General features: G+C 45.8%; 1 protein-coding gene across 1 annotated transcript in view; it reads left to right on the plus strand.

Moving 5' to 3' along the window:
• The window catches only part of SEPTIN6 (septin 6), a 153115-nt gene extending 139085 nt beyond the window's left edge, over positions 1 to 14030 (plus strand). Inside the window, exon 10 of the mRNA XM_063937339.1 lies at positions 13006 to 14030. Coding sequence (XP_063793409.1) covers positions 13006 to 13015 — 10 coding nt within the window. The 3' untranslated portion in view covers positions 13016 to 14030. The remainder of the gene's footprint in view (positions 1 to 13005) is intronic.
• The last annotated feature ends 245 nt before the right edge of the window (positions 14031 to 14275 follow it).

Below are 14275 nucleotides of genomic sequence, written 5' to 3' on the forward strand. Positions count from 1 at the left end.
TGATCATAATATGATCACATTCGATATCAGCTTCCAAAAACAACACTATAAGGGTCTAACTAAGACTTTTAACTTTAGAAAAACCAATTTCGACTTGCTGAAACAAGCAATGAAGGACATAAATTGGGAAATTGGGTTTCATGGTAAGAATACGGCTGAAATGTGGGATGTTTTTACAACTGAGCTCAATAAGTACACTCATTTGTTTATTCCCAAGGTTAACAAAAACAGGAGTAGTAAATTCAAGCCAATGTGGCTTAATAAGAAGGTCAAGGAACAAATGGATAAAAAGAGGAGAGCTTTCAAAGCATTTAAGTCTGACGGGAAGGCGGAATCATTCCAGTTCTATGAGAATGTAGCAAAAAAATGCAAAAAAGGAATCGCAGCAGCCAAAATAGAAAACGAAAAACAAATTGCAAAGGAGAGCAAAACAAACCCCCAAAAAGTTCTTTAAGTATATATAAACGGTTAAAGGCTAAAAAAGGAGAATATTGGACCACTAAAGGGCAAGCTAGATGTCTTGATGATGATAGGGAAAAAACAGATTTATTGAATAAATTATTTTCATCAGTATTCACGAGAGAGGACCGGTCGAAGTGCACAACATAAGTGATAATAGCGACCCTTTGCTAAGTACTTGGTTAAATGAGGAAGTGGTCCGAGAGAGACTAAGGGGGTCATTCCGAGTTGATCACTAGCTGCATTCGTTCGCTGTGCAGCGATGAGGCAAAAAAAGGCACTTCTGCACATGCACGCGACGTACTATTACAACGGCCAATGTAGTTTCACACAGGGTCTAGCGAAGCTTTTCAGTCGCACTGCTGACCGCAGAGTGATTGACATGAAGTGGGCATTTCTGGGTGTCAACTGACCCTTTTCAGGGAGTGTTCGTAAAAATGCAGGTGTGGCTGGGCGAACGCAGGGCGTGTTTGTGATGTCAAAACAGGATCTGAATAGTCTGAAGTGATCGCAAGTGCTGAGTAGGTTTTGAGCTACTCAGAAACTGCACAAAAAAACTTTGTAGCCGCTCTGCGATCCTTTCGTTTGCACTTCTGCTAAGCTAAAATACACTCCCAGTGGGCGGCGGCATAGCATTTGCACGGCTGCTAAAAACTGCTAGCGAGCGATCAACTCGGAATGACCCCCTAAGTAAAATTAAGATAAATAAATCTCCTGGGCAGGATGGGCTACACCCCAGGGTTCTTATGGAACTTAACTCAGAGCTATCGCGGCCCCTATATTTGATTTTCAGTGAGTCAATTACATCAGGAATGATACCAAAGGAGTCCAGGGACGTGCGGTGAGCTAAATAGCTCAGGAGGCACTGGCTAGCACCAGAGCCAGATTTACATGCAATATATGACCCAAAACGTACATGTGGGCATTATACACAGGTGCAGCAGTATAAACTTCTGGAAATTTGGTGGGTTTTGATCAGAGATGTGTGGAAAAGATGGGCAGGTGAGGCACTGCCTCACTTGCCATAGACTTTTTACGCTGGAGTTTTGGCTATAAAAATGATTAGAATAATGCAAAGAAGATATTTCAAACATTCTTTGTATTTTTCATATACTTTACGCAGTCAAAACTCTGTCACAAACGTAAGTATAACAGGAAAGGCTCTGCCTCACCTGCCTCACCCCACCGCACATCACTGCAAAGGACTGGCGTACAGCAGAGGTAGTCCCAATATTTAAAAAGGGAATTAAAACTAATCCCGGTAACTATAGACTGGTAAGTTTGACATCTATAGTGGGGAAAATACTGGAAGGTATATTAAGAGATAGTATTCTAGAGTACTTAGATACCTCCAAGGTTATTAATAGGCACCAACATGGTTTTGTGAAAGACAGGTCATGTCAAACTAGCTTAATAAGCTTCTACGAGAAAGTGAGTGATAATATTGATCAGGGTAAAGCAGTGCATGTGATCCTTTTGGACTTTGCTAAGGCCTTTGACATAGTGCCACATAAGAGACTAATTTCCAAATTGAGAGAGCTTGGGGGTGGAAAACACTATTTGTACTTGGGTAAGTAATTGGCTGTATAACAGAAAACAGCGTGTGGTGATAAATGGGATGTTTTCTGAATGGGACTCAGTGCTTAGTGGAATACCGCAGGGTTCAGTACTCGGGCCATTGCTGTTTAACATATTCATTAAAGACCTGGGAGTGGGCCTGGAAAGCACAGTGTCAATTTTCGCAGATGATACTAAACTGTGTCGAGTAATTAATTCAGACAAGGATGTTGAGTCTCTGCGGAATGATTTATCCAGACTGGAGGTCTGGGCAGACAAATGGGGAATGAGTTTCAATATAGAAAAATGTAAAGTTATGCACTTTGGGACTAAGAATAATCGGGCAGCCTATAAATTAAATGGGGAAAATGTAGGGATAACCGTAGTTGAAAAGGATTTGGGTGTGCTCATCGATAAGACTTAGTAGCAGTACGCAATGTCAAAATGCAGCAACAAAAGCAAATAAGGTGTTAGCATGCATAAAACGGCATATGGAGACAAGGGATGAGAGCGTAATCCTGCCACTGTATAAATCATTGGTGCGGACACACCTGGAATATTGTGTACAGTTTTGGGCACTGCACTATAAAAAAATATATCTTGGAACTTGAAAGGGTTCAGAGGCGAGCCACCAAACTGGTTAAGGGGTTAGAGGCACTGAATTATGAGAAAAGACTCACAAGGTTAGATATGTTTACATTGGAAAAGAGGAGGCTGAGAGGGGACATTATTAATATTTATAAATACATTAAGGGACAATACGAGGACTTATCAGACGATCTGTTTATCAAAAAAACGCTACACAGGAAACGAGGACACTCCCTGAGGTTAGAAGAAAAAAAAATGGAGGAAAGGGTTACAGCATCTAAGTGATATATAATTTTATAATACAGGTTTAACTCGATGGACATCTTGTCTTTTTTCAACCTCACCAACTATGTAACTATGGGGGTAATTCTGAGTTGATCGCAGTAGGAATTTTGTTAGCAGTTGGGCAAAACCATGTGCACTGCACGGCAGGAAGATATAACATGTGCAGAGAGAGTTAGATTTGGGTGTGGTGTGTTCAATCTGCAATCTAAATTGCAATGTAAAAATAAAGCAGCCAGTATTTACCCTGCACAGAAAAAAAATAACCCACCCAAATCTAACTCTCTGCACATGTTATATCTGCCTCCCCTGCAGTGCACATGCTTTTGCCCAACTGCTAACAAAATTCCTGCTGCGATCAACTAAGAATTACCCCCTATGTAAGAAGAGATGACACAAAATGGGGTGATTTCAGCATCTTAATGCTAAGAGTAGGGCCCCAACAAAACAGTCGGTCCCTGTATTTTTCATCCCATCCACAAGTGTACCAGCTGAGGCAGCCATGTTGGGTGCACTATGAAGGTTACACTGTGAGAGGTGAGCCATACCAGGGTCCAGTGCACACTCAAGTTCAATGGAAATGTTGCTGCTGAGCCTGCTCCTGGTACTTCATCCCATAGCTCCCTGCTTATGTTGGGGGTTAGACTTGGGGGTAAATTTACTAAGATGGGAGTTCTAGTTAAGATGGGATGTTGCCCATAGCATCCAATCAGATTCTACTTCTCATTTATCTAGACCCTTCTAGAAGATAATACCTGGAATCTGGTTGGTTGCTATGGGCAGCTTCCCATCTTAAATAGAACTCCCATCTTAGTAAATTTACCCCCTGATGTTTTCAGCCAGAGGGGTGGTAAGCTGGTCCTGGAGTTTTAATTGCAGAGGTGTGGAGAGCCCACATAATGACTCTGAGCTTTGTGGTTATAACGCAGTCCTTCTGTAGTAATGTTTCTTTTGTTGTTTGTTTTCCTTCGGTTTAAACGCAGGTATAACGCTCTAATTGATTTTAACCTGCCACTTTATAACTAGCTACTTCATATACTAGGCACTGTAGTGTCCAAATTATCCTTATTATATTTATAAAACCAGCTACACACACTTGTGCATGGACCCTCAGGCAGTCACCTAGCAGCTGTAGCTGCATTGATGTTTGGAGCTGCCATGTTAGAGTTCTCTGACCATAGAGAAGCATTAACGCATAGCACATTAAAAGGAGAAAATAAACCCAGGCATGCTGAAGTAGCTAGTACTGTATACCAAATTTTGCATGACATTTTATATGACATAAACAGTGATAAAAACCTGAGATGCACAGATACGGGTGCGCTGCATCAGCTCCCCCCCCACACTCCAGGTGTGTGTGTGTGGGCCGGCTGGGAGGGGAGCTCCGGAATAGGGATGTTACAGGCACACATACAGCTGGCAAGAGCAGGCGGAGAGTGACTTGGTGTCAGGACTCATGGCCCGCATGGTGTACAAGAAGTGTGAGGGAGAGAGACTGCTGCTCACCAGGCGTCTCTCGGACCATGCACTGCTCTGTCCTCCTCTTCCACAGTGACAGTGGCCGGCATTACAGAGGTATCGGCAATAGGAACCAGGATGAGACCCCAGCTTTGTCAGGGCCTGGGACTGAAGTCCCGACAGTCCCCCCCCCCCCCCCCCCTCCCTGAAGGCGGCTCTGCCTTGAAACACCTGAATTCAATAATACACAGGTGTGGCCAGATATTTTTGTCTATATAGTGTACCTTGCTTTGCGTTTAGCAGCATTGCAAGTAGGGGGTGCTACAAGTGTATTAGCCTTGGGCGTCCGCACCCATTATCAGGCCCAGATTACATTAGAAGAACTAATTGGAAATGAATCTCCCTTGCTGCTTAAAATTTGAAGAAAATGCATTCCATGTGATTTTTATCTATGTTGAAACAAGTATATTATGTTTATTAATGAAAAATACATCTTTACTGGAGCAACAATTAAAATGTTTTCTTTTTCTAATGAATTGTATTGTTTTCGCTATTCATTTTCCTCATGAAGCAGTTGTTAGGGAAGTCAGGTGGCCAGTCACAGTCAAATAAGACGTTGAAGGTAGGGAGGCCAATCGCGGGATCCCGGGATTTGGGCCCAAAAATGCCGGGATTTGAATCCCGGGATTGGAGCCTCCAATCCCGGGATTCACGGGATTAGAGTGCGCATGCGCAGTTTTGCCGGACAGCGCTGAGCACTATAGCACAGCGCTGCCCGGCTGTCAGGGAGGTAGTTACAGCAGCCACAGGTATTTCCAAATACACACTCACTGACCGCGCTGGCCGCATTTTAAATGTAGCGCCGGCCGCCAGCCAATCAGAGCTGGCAGACCGGCAGCCAATCAGGGAAGCGGCAGCAGCCGCGGCTCCTAATTGGCTGCCGGACTGCCAGTTCAGACTGGCTGGCGGCCGGCGCTACATTTGAAATGCTGCCAGCGCGGTCAGTGTGAGTGTGTCCATGGCTGCTGCCCGCGGTAAGTAAGTAAGTGTTATCGCATTCGCTACCCACACTCCCTCATTGCTCCTGACATCCTCCCTCCCTCTCTGCTCCTGACATCCTCCCTGCTCGCAACACCCACCTTCCCTTCCTGCTCCTTACATGCGCCCTACACACCCACCCTCCCTTGCTGATCCCTACACCCACCCTCCCGCAGCTCCCTACATCCACCCTCCCTTCCTGCTCCTTACATGCTCCCTACACCCACTCTCCTGCTGCTCCCTACACCCACCCTCCCTTCCTGCTCCTTACATGCTCCCTACACCCACCCTCCCTCGCTGCCCTCCACCCCTCGCTGCCCTCCACCCCTCGCTGCCCTCCACATGTAGTCTCACTGCTCCCTACACTGATCCCTACTGCAATCCCGGGAATCCCGGGATTGAGCCTTTTTTAATCCCGAATTTTCAATCCCGAATTCCGGGATTGAAAAAAATGCCCCGGGATTGGCCTCCCTAGTTGAAGGTCTGCTGACCAGCACTTTTCTATTGTCAAGAGATCTTTGCTCAGTGATAATCGTTACAACTTGTGCACTGCCTCACCTTTACCTTTTGTGTTACTGAAGCAGTGAAAAGGCTTTGACTCTTGAATTAACTTGAAGTTTAGGAGACAAACTTTACCATTTGTGAAGAAAATTATCATTTATCTTGCTTATTAGTAATGTATGTTAGGTGGCCATACACCTTAAGATTTTCTGTCCAACCAACCAGCTAATTTGCTGGTTAGAATAAAAATCTGGTAATGTATGGGAGCAATTCAGGCTCATTGCTTAAATCAGATGTAACCAATTTGTCTGAATTACAGTTTTCATCTGTTTTCTAGTATTTGGTTATCACTGTTACATTACCAGATTTTCGTTCCAAACTGCGAATTTTGCTGGTTGGATAGAAAATCTAAATCTGGGTACACGTAAGACTATATGCCCTTCGATCGGGCGGACTAGACTGACATATTGGGCACATTGTCTAGTGTGTAGCCGCTATGTCCTTGACTATGTACGCTTCATCGCTAGCGAGGGCCATGCTGCCGAATACAGAATTGCCCCCGCCAGCATCGGCAAGTGTGTATGCACTTGTTGATGCGCCCCCTCCCTTCCCTGCACGCTGGGTACACACATCGTGTAGTGTGTACCCAGCATTAAGGTGTATGGCCAGCTAAGACCTGTGTGTTTTGTCCAGCAGAGTAACTTATCAATTATCAATCAGCTTGCCTGAAAAAGTGAAAAAGAATTGTTGGATGTTATATTACAATAGACCAAAGCAGTAATCAGCTGACCGTGAAGGAGCACATTCTGGACCTCATTAATGAAGTACACCGGATGTTCTGGGTATGGGTTGTTGGGTCAATAGTCATTAGGTCGACCACTATTGGTCGACATGCATTAGGTCGACAGGTCACCATGAGTTTTTCTCTAACGTCCTAAGTGGATGCTGGGGACTCCGTCAGGACCATGGGGGATTAGCGGCTCCGCAGGAGACAGGGCACAAAAATAAAGCTTTAGGATCAGGTGGTGTGCACTGGCTCCTCCCCCTATGACCCTCCTCCAAGCCTCAGTTAGGTTTTTGTGCCCGTCCGAGCAGGGTGCAATCTAGGTGGCTCTCCTAAAGAGCTGCTTAGAAAAAGTTTTTAGGTTTTTTATTTTCAGTGAGTCCTGCTGGCAACAGGCTCACTGCTACGAGGGACTTAGGGGAGAGAAGTAAACTCACCTGCGTGCAGGATGGATTTGCTTCTTAGGCTACTGGACACCATTAGCTCCAGAGGGAGTCGGAACACAGGTCTCACCCTGGGGTTCGTCCCGGAGCCGTGCCGCCGACCCCCCTTGCAGATGCCGAAGTTGAAGAGGTCCAGAAACAGGCGGCAGAAGACTTTCAGTCTTCATAAGGTAGCGCACAGCACTGCAGCTGTGCGCCATTGTTGTCAGCACACTTCATACCAGCGGTCACTGAGGGTGCAGGGCGCTGGGGGGGGCGCCCTGGGCAGCAATGTATTATACCTTTTTTATGGCTAAAATACATCACATATAGCCCTTGAGGCTATATGGATGTATTTAACCCCTGCCAGATCTCACAAACTCCGGGAGAAGAGCCTGCCGTTTTAGGGGGCGGGGCCTATTCTCCTCAGCACACGGCGCCATTTTCCTGCTCAGCTCTGCTGTGAGGAAGGCTCCCAGGCTCTCCCCTGCACTGCACTACAGAAACAGGGTTAAAACAGAGAGGGGGGGCACTTATTTGGCGATATGATTACATATGTGAAAATGCTATAAGGGAAAACACTTGTATAAGGGGTTGTCCCTGTATAATTATAGCGTTTTTGGTGTGTGCTGGCAAACTCTCCCTCTGTCTCCCCAAAGGGCTAGTGGGGTCCTGTCCTCTATCAGAGCATTCCCTGTGTGTGTGCTGTGTGTCGGTACGTGTGTGTCGACATGTAGGAGGACGATGTTGGTGAGGAGGCGGAGCAAATTGCCTGTATTGGTGATGTCACTCTCTAGGGAGTCGACACCGGAATGGATGGCTTATTTAGGAATTACGTGATAATGTCAACACGATGCAAGGTCGGTTGACGACATGAGACGGCCGGCAAACAAATTAGTACCTGTCCAGGCGTCTCAGACACCGTCAGGGGCTTGTAAAAACGCCCATTTACCTCAGTTGGTCGACACGGACACTGACTTCAGTGTCGACGGTGAAGAAACAAACGTATTTTCCTTTAGGGCCACACGTTACATGTTAAGGGCAATGAAGGAGGTGTTACATATTTCTGATACTACAAGTACCACAAATAAGGGTATTATGTAGGGTGGGAATAATCTACTTGTAGTTTTTCCTGAATCAGATAAATTAAAGTGTGTGATGATACGTGGGTTTCCTCCGATAGAAAATTATTGGAGGTATACCCTTTCCCGCCAGAAGTGAGGGCGAGTTGGGAAACACACCTTAGGGTGGATAAGGCGCTCACACGCTTATAACAACAAGTGGCGTTACCGTCTCCAGATACGGCCGCCCTCAAGGAGCCAGCTGATAGGAAGCTGAAAAATATCCTAAGAAGTATATACACACATACTGGTGTTATACTACGACCAGCAATCGCCTCAGCCTGGATGTGCAGCGCTGGGGGGGCTTGGTCGGATTTCCTGACTGAAAATATTGATACCCTTGACAGGAACAATATTTTATTGACTATAGAGCATTTTAAGGATGCATTTCTATATATGCGAGATGCGCAGAGGGATATTTGCATTCTGGCATCAAGAGTAGATGTGATGTCCTTATCTGCCAGACGATGTTTATAGACACGACAGTGGTCAGGTGATGCAGATTCCAGACGGCACATGGAAGTATTGCCGTATAAAGGGGCGGTCCATCGGACCTGGTGGCCATGGCAACAGCTGGAAAATCCACTTTTGTTACCCCAAGTCACATCTCAGCAGAAAAGGACACAGTCTTTTCAGTCTCAGTCCTTTCGTACCCATAAAGGCAGGCGGGCAAAAGGCCAGTCATATCTGCCCAGGGTTAGAGGAAAGGGAAGAAGACTGCAGCAGGCAGCCCATTCCCAGGAACAGAAGTCCTCCACAGCTTCTGCCAAGTCCGCAGCATGACGCTGGGGCCATACAAGCGGACTCAGGTGCGGTGGGGGGTCATCTCAAGAGTTTCAGCACGCAGTGGGCTCACTCGCAAGTGGACTCCTGGATCCTACACGTAGTATCCCAGGTGTACATTGGAAATTCGAGACGTCTTCCCCTCACAAGTTCCTGAAGTCTGCTTTACCAACGTCTCCCTCCGACAGGGAGGCAGTATTGGAAAAAAATTCACAGGCTGTATTCCCAGCACGTGATAATCAAAGTACCCCTCCTACAACAAGGGAAGGGGTATTATTCCACACTATATTGTGGTACTGAAGCCAAACGGCTCGGTGAGATCTAAAAGATTTGAACAATTACATACAAGGGTTCAAATCAAGATGGAGTCACTCAGAGCAGTGATAGCGAACCAGGACGATATGGTGTCACTGGATATCTGGGACGCTTACCTACAAGTCCAAATTTTGCCCTTCTCACCAAGGGTATCTCAGGTTGGTGGTACAGAACTGTCACTATCAGTTCAGACGCTGCCGTTTGGATTGTCCACAGCACCCCGGGTCTTTACCAAGGTAATGGCCGAAATGATGATTCTTCCTAAAAGAAATATGGACGCTTTCCTGATAAGGGCAAGGTCCAGAGAACAGTTGGCGGTCGGAGTAGCACTATCTCAAGTAGTTCTACGACAGCACGAGTGGATTCTAAATATTCCAAAATCGCAGTTTTTTCCGACGACACGTCTAATGTTCCTAGGGATGATTCTGGACACAGTCCAGAAAAGGATGTTTTCTCCCGGAGAAGAAAGCCAGGGAGTTATCCGAGCTAGTCAGGAACCTCCTAAAACCAGGAAAAGTATCAGTGCATCATTGCACAAGGGTCCTGTGAAAAATGGTGGTTTCTTACAAAGCGATCCCATTCGGTAGATTTCACGCAAGAACCTTTCAGTGGGATCTGCTGGGAAAATGGTCCGGATCGCATCTTCAGATGCATCAGCGGATAACCCTGTCTCCAAGGACAAGGGTGTTTCTTCTGCGGTGGCTGCAGAGTGCTCATCTATGAAAGGGCCGCAGATTCGGCATTCAGGACTGGGTCCTGGTGACCACGGATGCCAGCCTGAGTGGCTGGGGAGCAGTCACACAAGGAAAAAATTTCCAGGGAGTGTGATCAAGTCTGGAGACTTCTCTCCACATAAATATACTGGAGCTAAGGGCAATTTACAAGGCTCTAAGCTTAGCAAGACCTCTGCTTCAAGGTCAGCCGGTATTGATCCAGTGGGACAACATCACGGCAGTCGCCCACGAAAACAGACAGGGCGGCACAAGAAGCAGGAGGGAAATGGCAGAAACTGCAAGGATTCTTCGCTGGGCGAAAAAACATGTGATAACACTCTCAGCAGTGTTAATTCCGGGAGTGGAAAACTGGGAAGCAGACTTCCTCAGCAGGCATAACCTCCACCCGGGAGAGTGGGGACTTCAGCGGGAAGTCTTCCACATGATTGTAAACCGTTGGGAAAAACCAAAGGTGGACATGATGGCGTCCCGCCTGAACAAAAAACTAGACAGATATTGCGCCAGGTCAAGGGACCCTCAGGCAATAGCGGTGGACGCTCTGGTAACACTGTGGGTGTACCAGTCAGGGTATGTGTTCCCTCCTATGCATCTCATACCAAAAGTACTGAGAATCATAAGAAGGAGATGAGTAAGAACGATACTCGTGGTTCCGGATGGGTCAAGAAGGACTTGGTACCCGGAACTTCAAGAGATGCTCACGGAAGAACCGTGGCCTCTACCTTTAAGAAAGGACCTGCTCCAGCAGGGGCCTTGTCTGTTCCAAGACTTACCGCGGCTGCGTTTGACGGCATGGCAGTTGAACGCCGGATCCTGAAAGGGCATTCCAGATGAAGTCATCCCTACCCTGGTCGAAGCCAGGAAGGATATAACCGCAAAACATTTTCACCGCATTTGGCGAAAATATGTTGCGTGGTGTGAGGCCAAGAAGGTCCCTACAGAGGAATTCCAACTGGGTCGTTTCCTACATTTCCTGAAAACAGGACTGTCTATGGGCCTAAAATTAGGGTCCATTAAGGTTCAAATTTCGACCCTGTCGAATTTCTTCCAGAAAGAACTGGCTTCAGTGCCTGAAGTTCAGACGTTTGTAAAAGGGGTACTGCATATACAGCCTCCTTTTGTGCCCCCAGTGGCACCTTGGGATCTCAATGTTGTTTTGAGTTTCCTAAAGTCACATTGGTTTGATCCACTCACCACTGTGGACTTAAAATATTTCACATGGAAGGTGAAGATTCTATTAGCCCTGGCTTCAGCCAGGCGTGTGTCAGAATGGGCGGCTTTATCATATAAAAGCCCTTACTTAATTTTTCATTCTGACAGGGCAGAATTGAGGACTCGTCCTCAATTTCTCCTTAAGGTGTTTTCTGTTTTTCACATGAACCAACCTATTGTGGTACCTGCGGCTACTAGGGACTTGGAGGACTCCAAGTTACTTGACGTTGTCAGGGCCCTGAAAATATGTTTCCAGGACGACTGGAGTCAGAAAATCTGACTCGCTGTTTAGCCTGTATGCACCCAACAAGATGGGTGCTCCTGCTTCTAAGCAGACGATTGCTCGCTGGATTTGTAGTACAATTCAGCTTGCACATTCTGTGGCAGGCTTGCCACAGCCAAAATCAGAAAAAGCCCATTCCACAAGGAAGTGGGCTCATCTTGGGCGACTGCCTGAGGGGTCTCGGCTTTACAACTTTGCTGAGCATTTACTTGGTCAGGGGCAAACACGTTTGCTAAATTCTACAAATTTGATACCCTGGCTGAGGAGGACATGGAGTCTCTCATTCGGTGCTGCAGGGTCATCCGCACTCTCCCGCCCGTTTGGGAGCTTTGGTATAATCCCCATGGTCCTGACGGAGTCCCCAGCATCCACTTAGGACGTTAGAGAAAATAAGATTTTACTTACCGATAAATCTATTTCTCGTAGTCCGTAGTGGATGCTGGGCGCCCATCCCAAGTGCGGATTGTCTGCAATACTTGTACATAGTTATTGTTACAAAAAAATCGGGTTGTTATTGTTGTGAGCCGTCTGTTCAGAGGCTCCTACGTTTGTCATACTGTTAACTGGGTTCAGATCACAAGTTGTACGGTGTGATTGGTGTGGCTGGTATGAGTCTTACCCGGGATTCAATATCCTTCCTTATTGTGTACGCTCGTCCGGGCACAGTATCCTAACTGAGGCTTGGAGGAGGATCATAGGGGGAGGAGCCAGTGCACACCACCTGATCCTAAAGCTTTATTTTTGTGCCCTGTCTCCTGCGGAGCCGCTAATCCCCCATGGTCCTGACGGAGTCCCCAGCATCCACTACGGACTACGAGAAATAGATTTATCGGTAAGTAAAATCTTATTTTTTAACTTTTTTTTTTTTTTTGGTGTCGTTTTCTTCGTAAAGTGACGGGGAACCCCAATTAGTGCACTGTGTCCCCTCGCATGGCGAGCAAGGTGTCTCGCTACGCTACCGCTGCACTCGGCACAGGTTACCATTCCCAGTTGTAGTCCACGTGGATCGTAAAAGTATGAAAAAGTACAAAAATTGGAAAGAAATGTGAAAACTCATGTCGACCTTTTGAACTGTCGACCTAATGACACTGTCGACCTAAGTGGTGTCGCCCTAATGACCGTATCCCAATGTTTTGGTTAGATGTTCTGCACCTATGCCCAGCACACTTTCAGGGGATATCGCCACAAACTAGATGTGCACCATGGTGGGAAACTCTACAGAGGTCTGATAGGAGGATGTACATGTAGGTTTCTCAATGACAAGTGTTGGAATGGAAGATCCCTATAATGTTTGCATAGGCTTTAATATTCCCTTGCCTTTTTATGGCTTGTATTGACAAACTCATGATTTGAATAACATCAGTTCTTTCTATTTGCCCGTTTATGCTTTTAACCACTGCATTGCCTGTTCTTCTACATCTCTCCCTGTCCTGATAATTCTGTGTTTTCTCTCCTCCTTTTCTCTTTCTAGCTTCTTTTAATCTGTCTCAGCCTATGACTGAAGGAGAAGACTGCTCCTTGTAGAAGATTTAGAGGTCCCATTTTATTTGGGAATGGGAGAGGAAAAAGTCATTTTATAACAGAAAAATACTAATCCTAACCATTGCTGTTCTTCTGTGACTTGCATGGTATACATTGAGATGTAGGAGAAGGATGAACATTTGACTGTGTACACAATGTATTAATAACATGACTTAAAGAAGCATTTCATCCTTATGTCTATCCGTAACACAATGCCTACATGTAATGCCTTGTTCCCTATGGACACTGGCTATATGTGTCTTGCTATTATAGTAACCCATAGAGCAGTGCTCAGGTCATTGTAGAGAAAGCCATTCTGAAAGTTGTTTCTGGATTTGGTGAATGTGTGCCTTGTAATAAAGGCAGCATAGCTCGGGCGAGATTCCTCTCCATGCGACTGTAGTGGTTTGATAACCAACAGGACAGCACACAATAATGTATCCATTACAAGGCAATGGGTGTAATGCACTGCTCTTTCTCATGCAATACTGGATGAATAACCATGTTCTAACCTGATATAAGGGATGCATGATAAGTAGGCTGGAAAAGAACCTATGTGCATTAAGTTTGAAATGTCCCTTTTCTAAGTACCCCTGTCTATTCAGAATGATGCAATTCCTGATGTAGCCTCATCTGACTTCTGTAATCCAATTCCCCACGGGGTCAGTCATTTAAGCCTAACATAAAAGTGGGTGATACCGTAGGACTTTCTATTATGTGCAGTCATTTTCTGAATCCACCGCTGTTATTTCCCCTGGTAGGTCAGGTTGTTACCACAGTAACTGTGGGGGGAACCCTTTATGTAACAGAGACTGATACTGCCTTCCGAAATCTCAGGATGATATATGCTCCTTTTGTGAGGCGCTGTGAAGAGATACTTGTAATACCCACTATATTTATCTAAGTAGATGCATTGTGTTGTGTGCTCTCCTTTTACAATAAACAAAACCCATTTGGGCAACATACTAAAAAGAATATATGCACTTTCATCCAAACAAGGTGTTCTAGATGCTTGCTATTCACTTTACTATGGGGGAGATGTGTCAAACCTTAGAGAGGAAGCGGAGATGCAATCAATCAGCCTTTAGCTATCATTTATCTAGCACAATCTATTACAGTAAGAAGGTGATTAGTTGCTATGGGCAACGTCTCCATTTTAACCTCTGTAAGGTTTGATACATTTCCGGAATGAAAACAGATTGCCTTCTATGTTCGATAAT

The sequence above is a fragment of the Pseudophryne corroboree genome, chromosome 8 (assembly GCF_028390025.1).
Source record: "Pseudophryne corroboree isolate aPseCor3 chromosome 8, aPseCor3.hap2, whole genome shotgun sequence".
NCBI lineage: Eukaryota > Metazoa > Chordata > Amphibia > Anura > Myobatrachidae > Pseudophryne > Pseudophryne corroboree.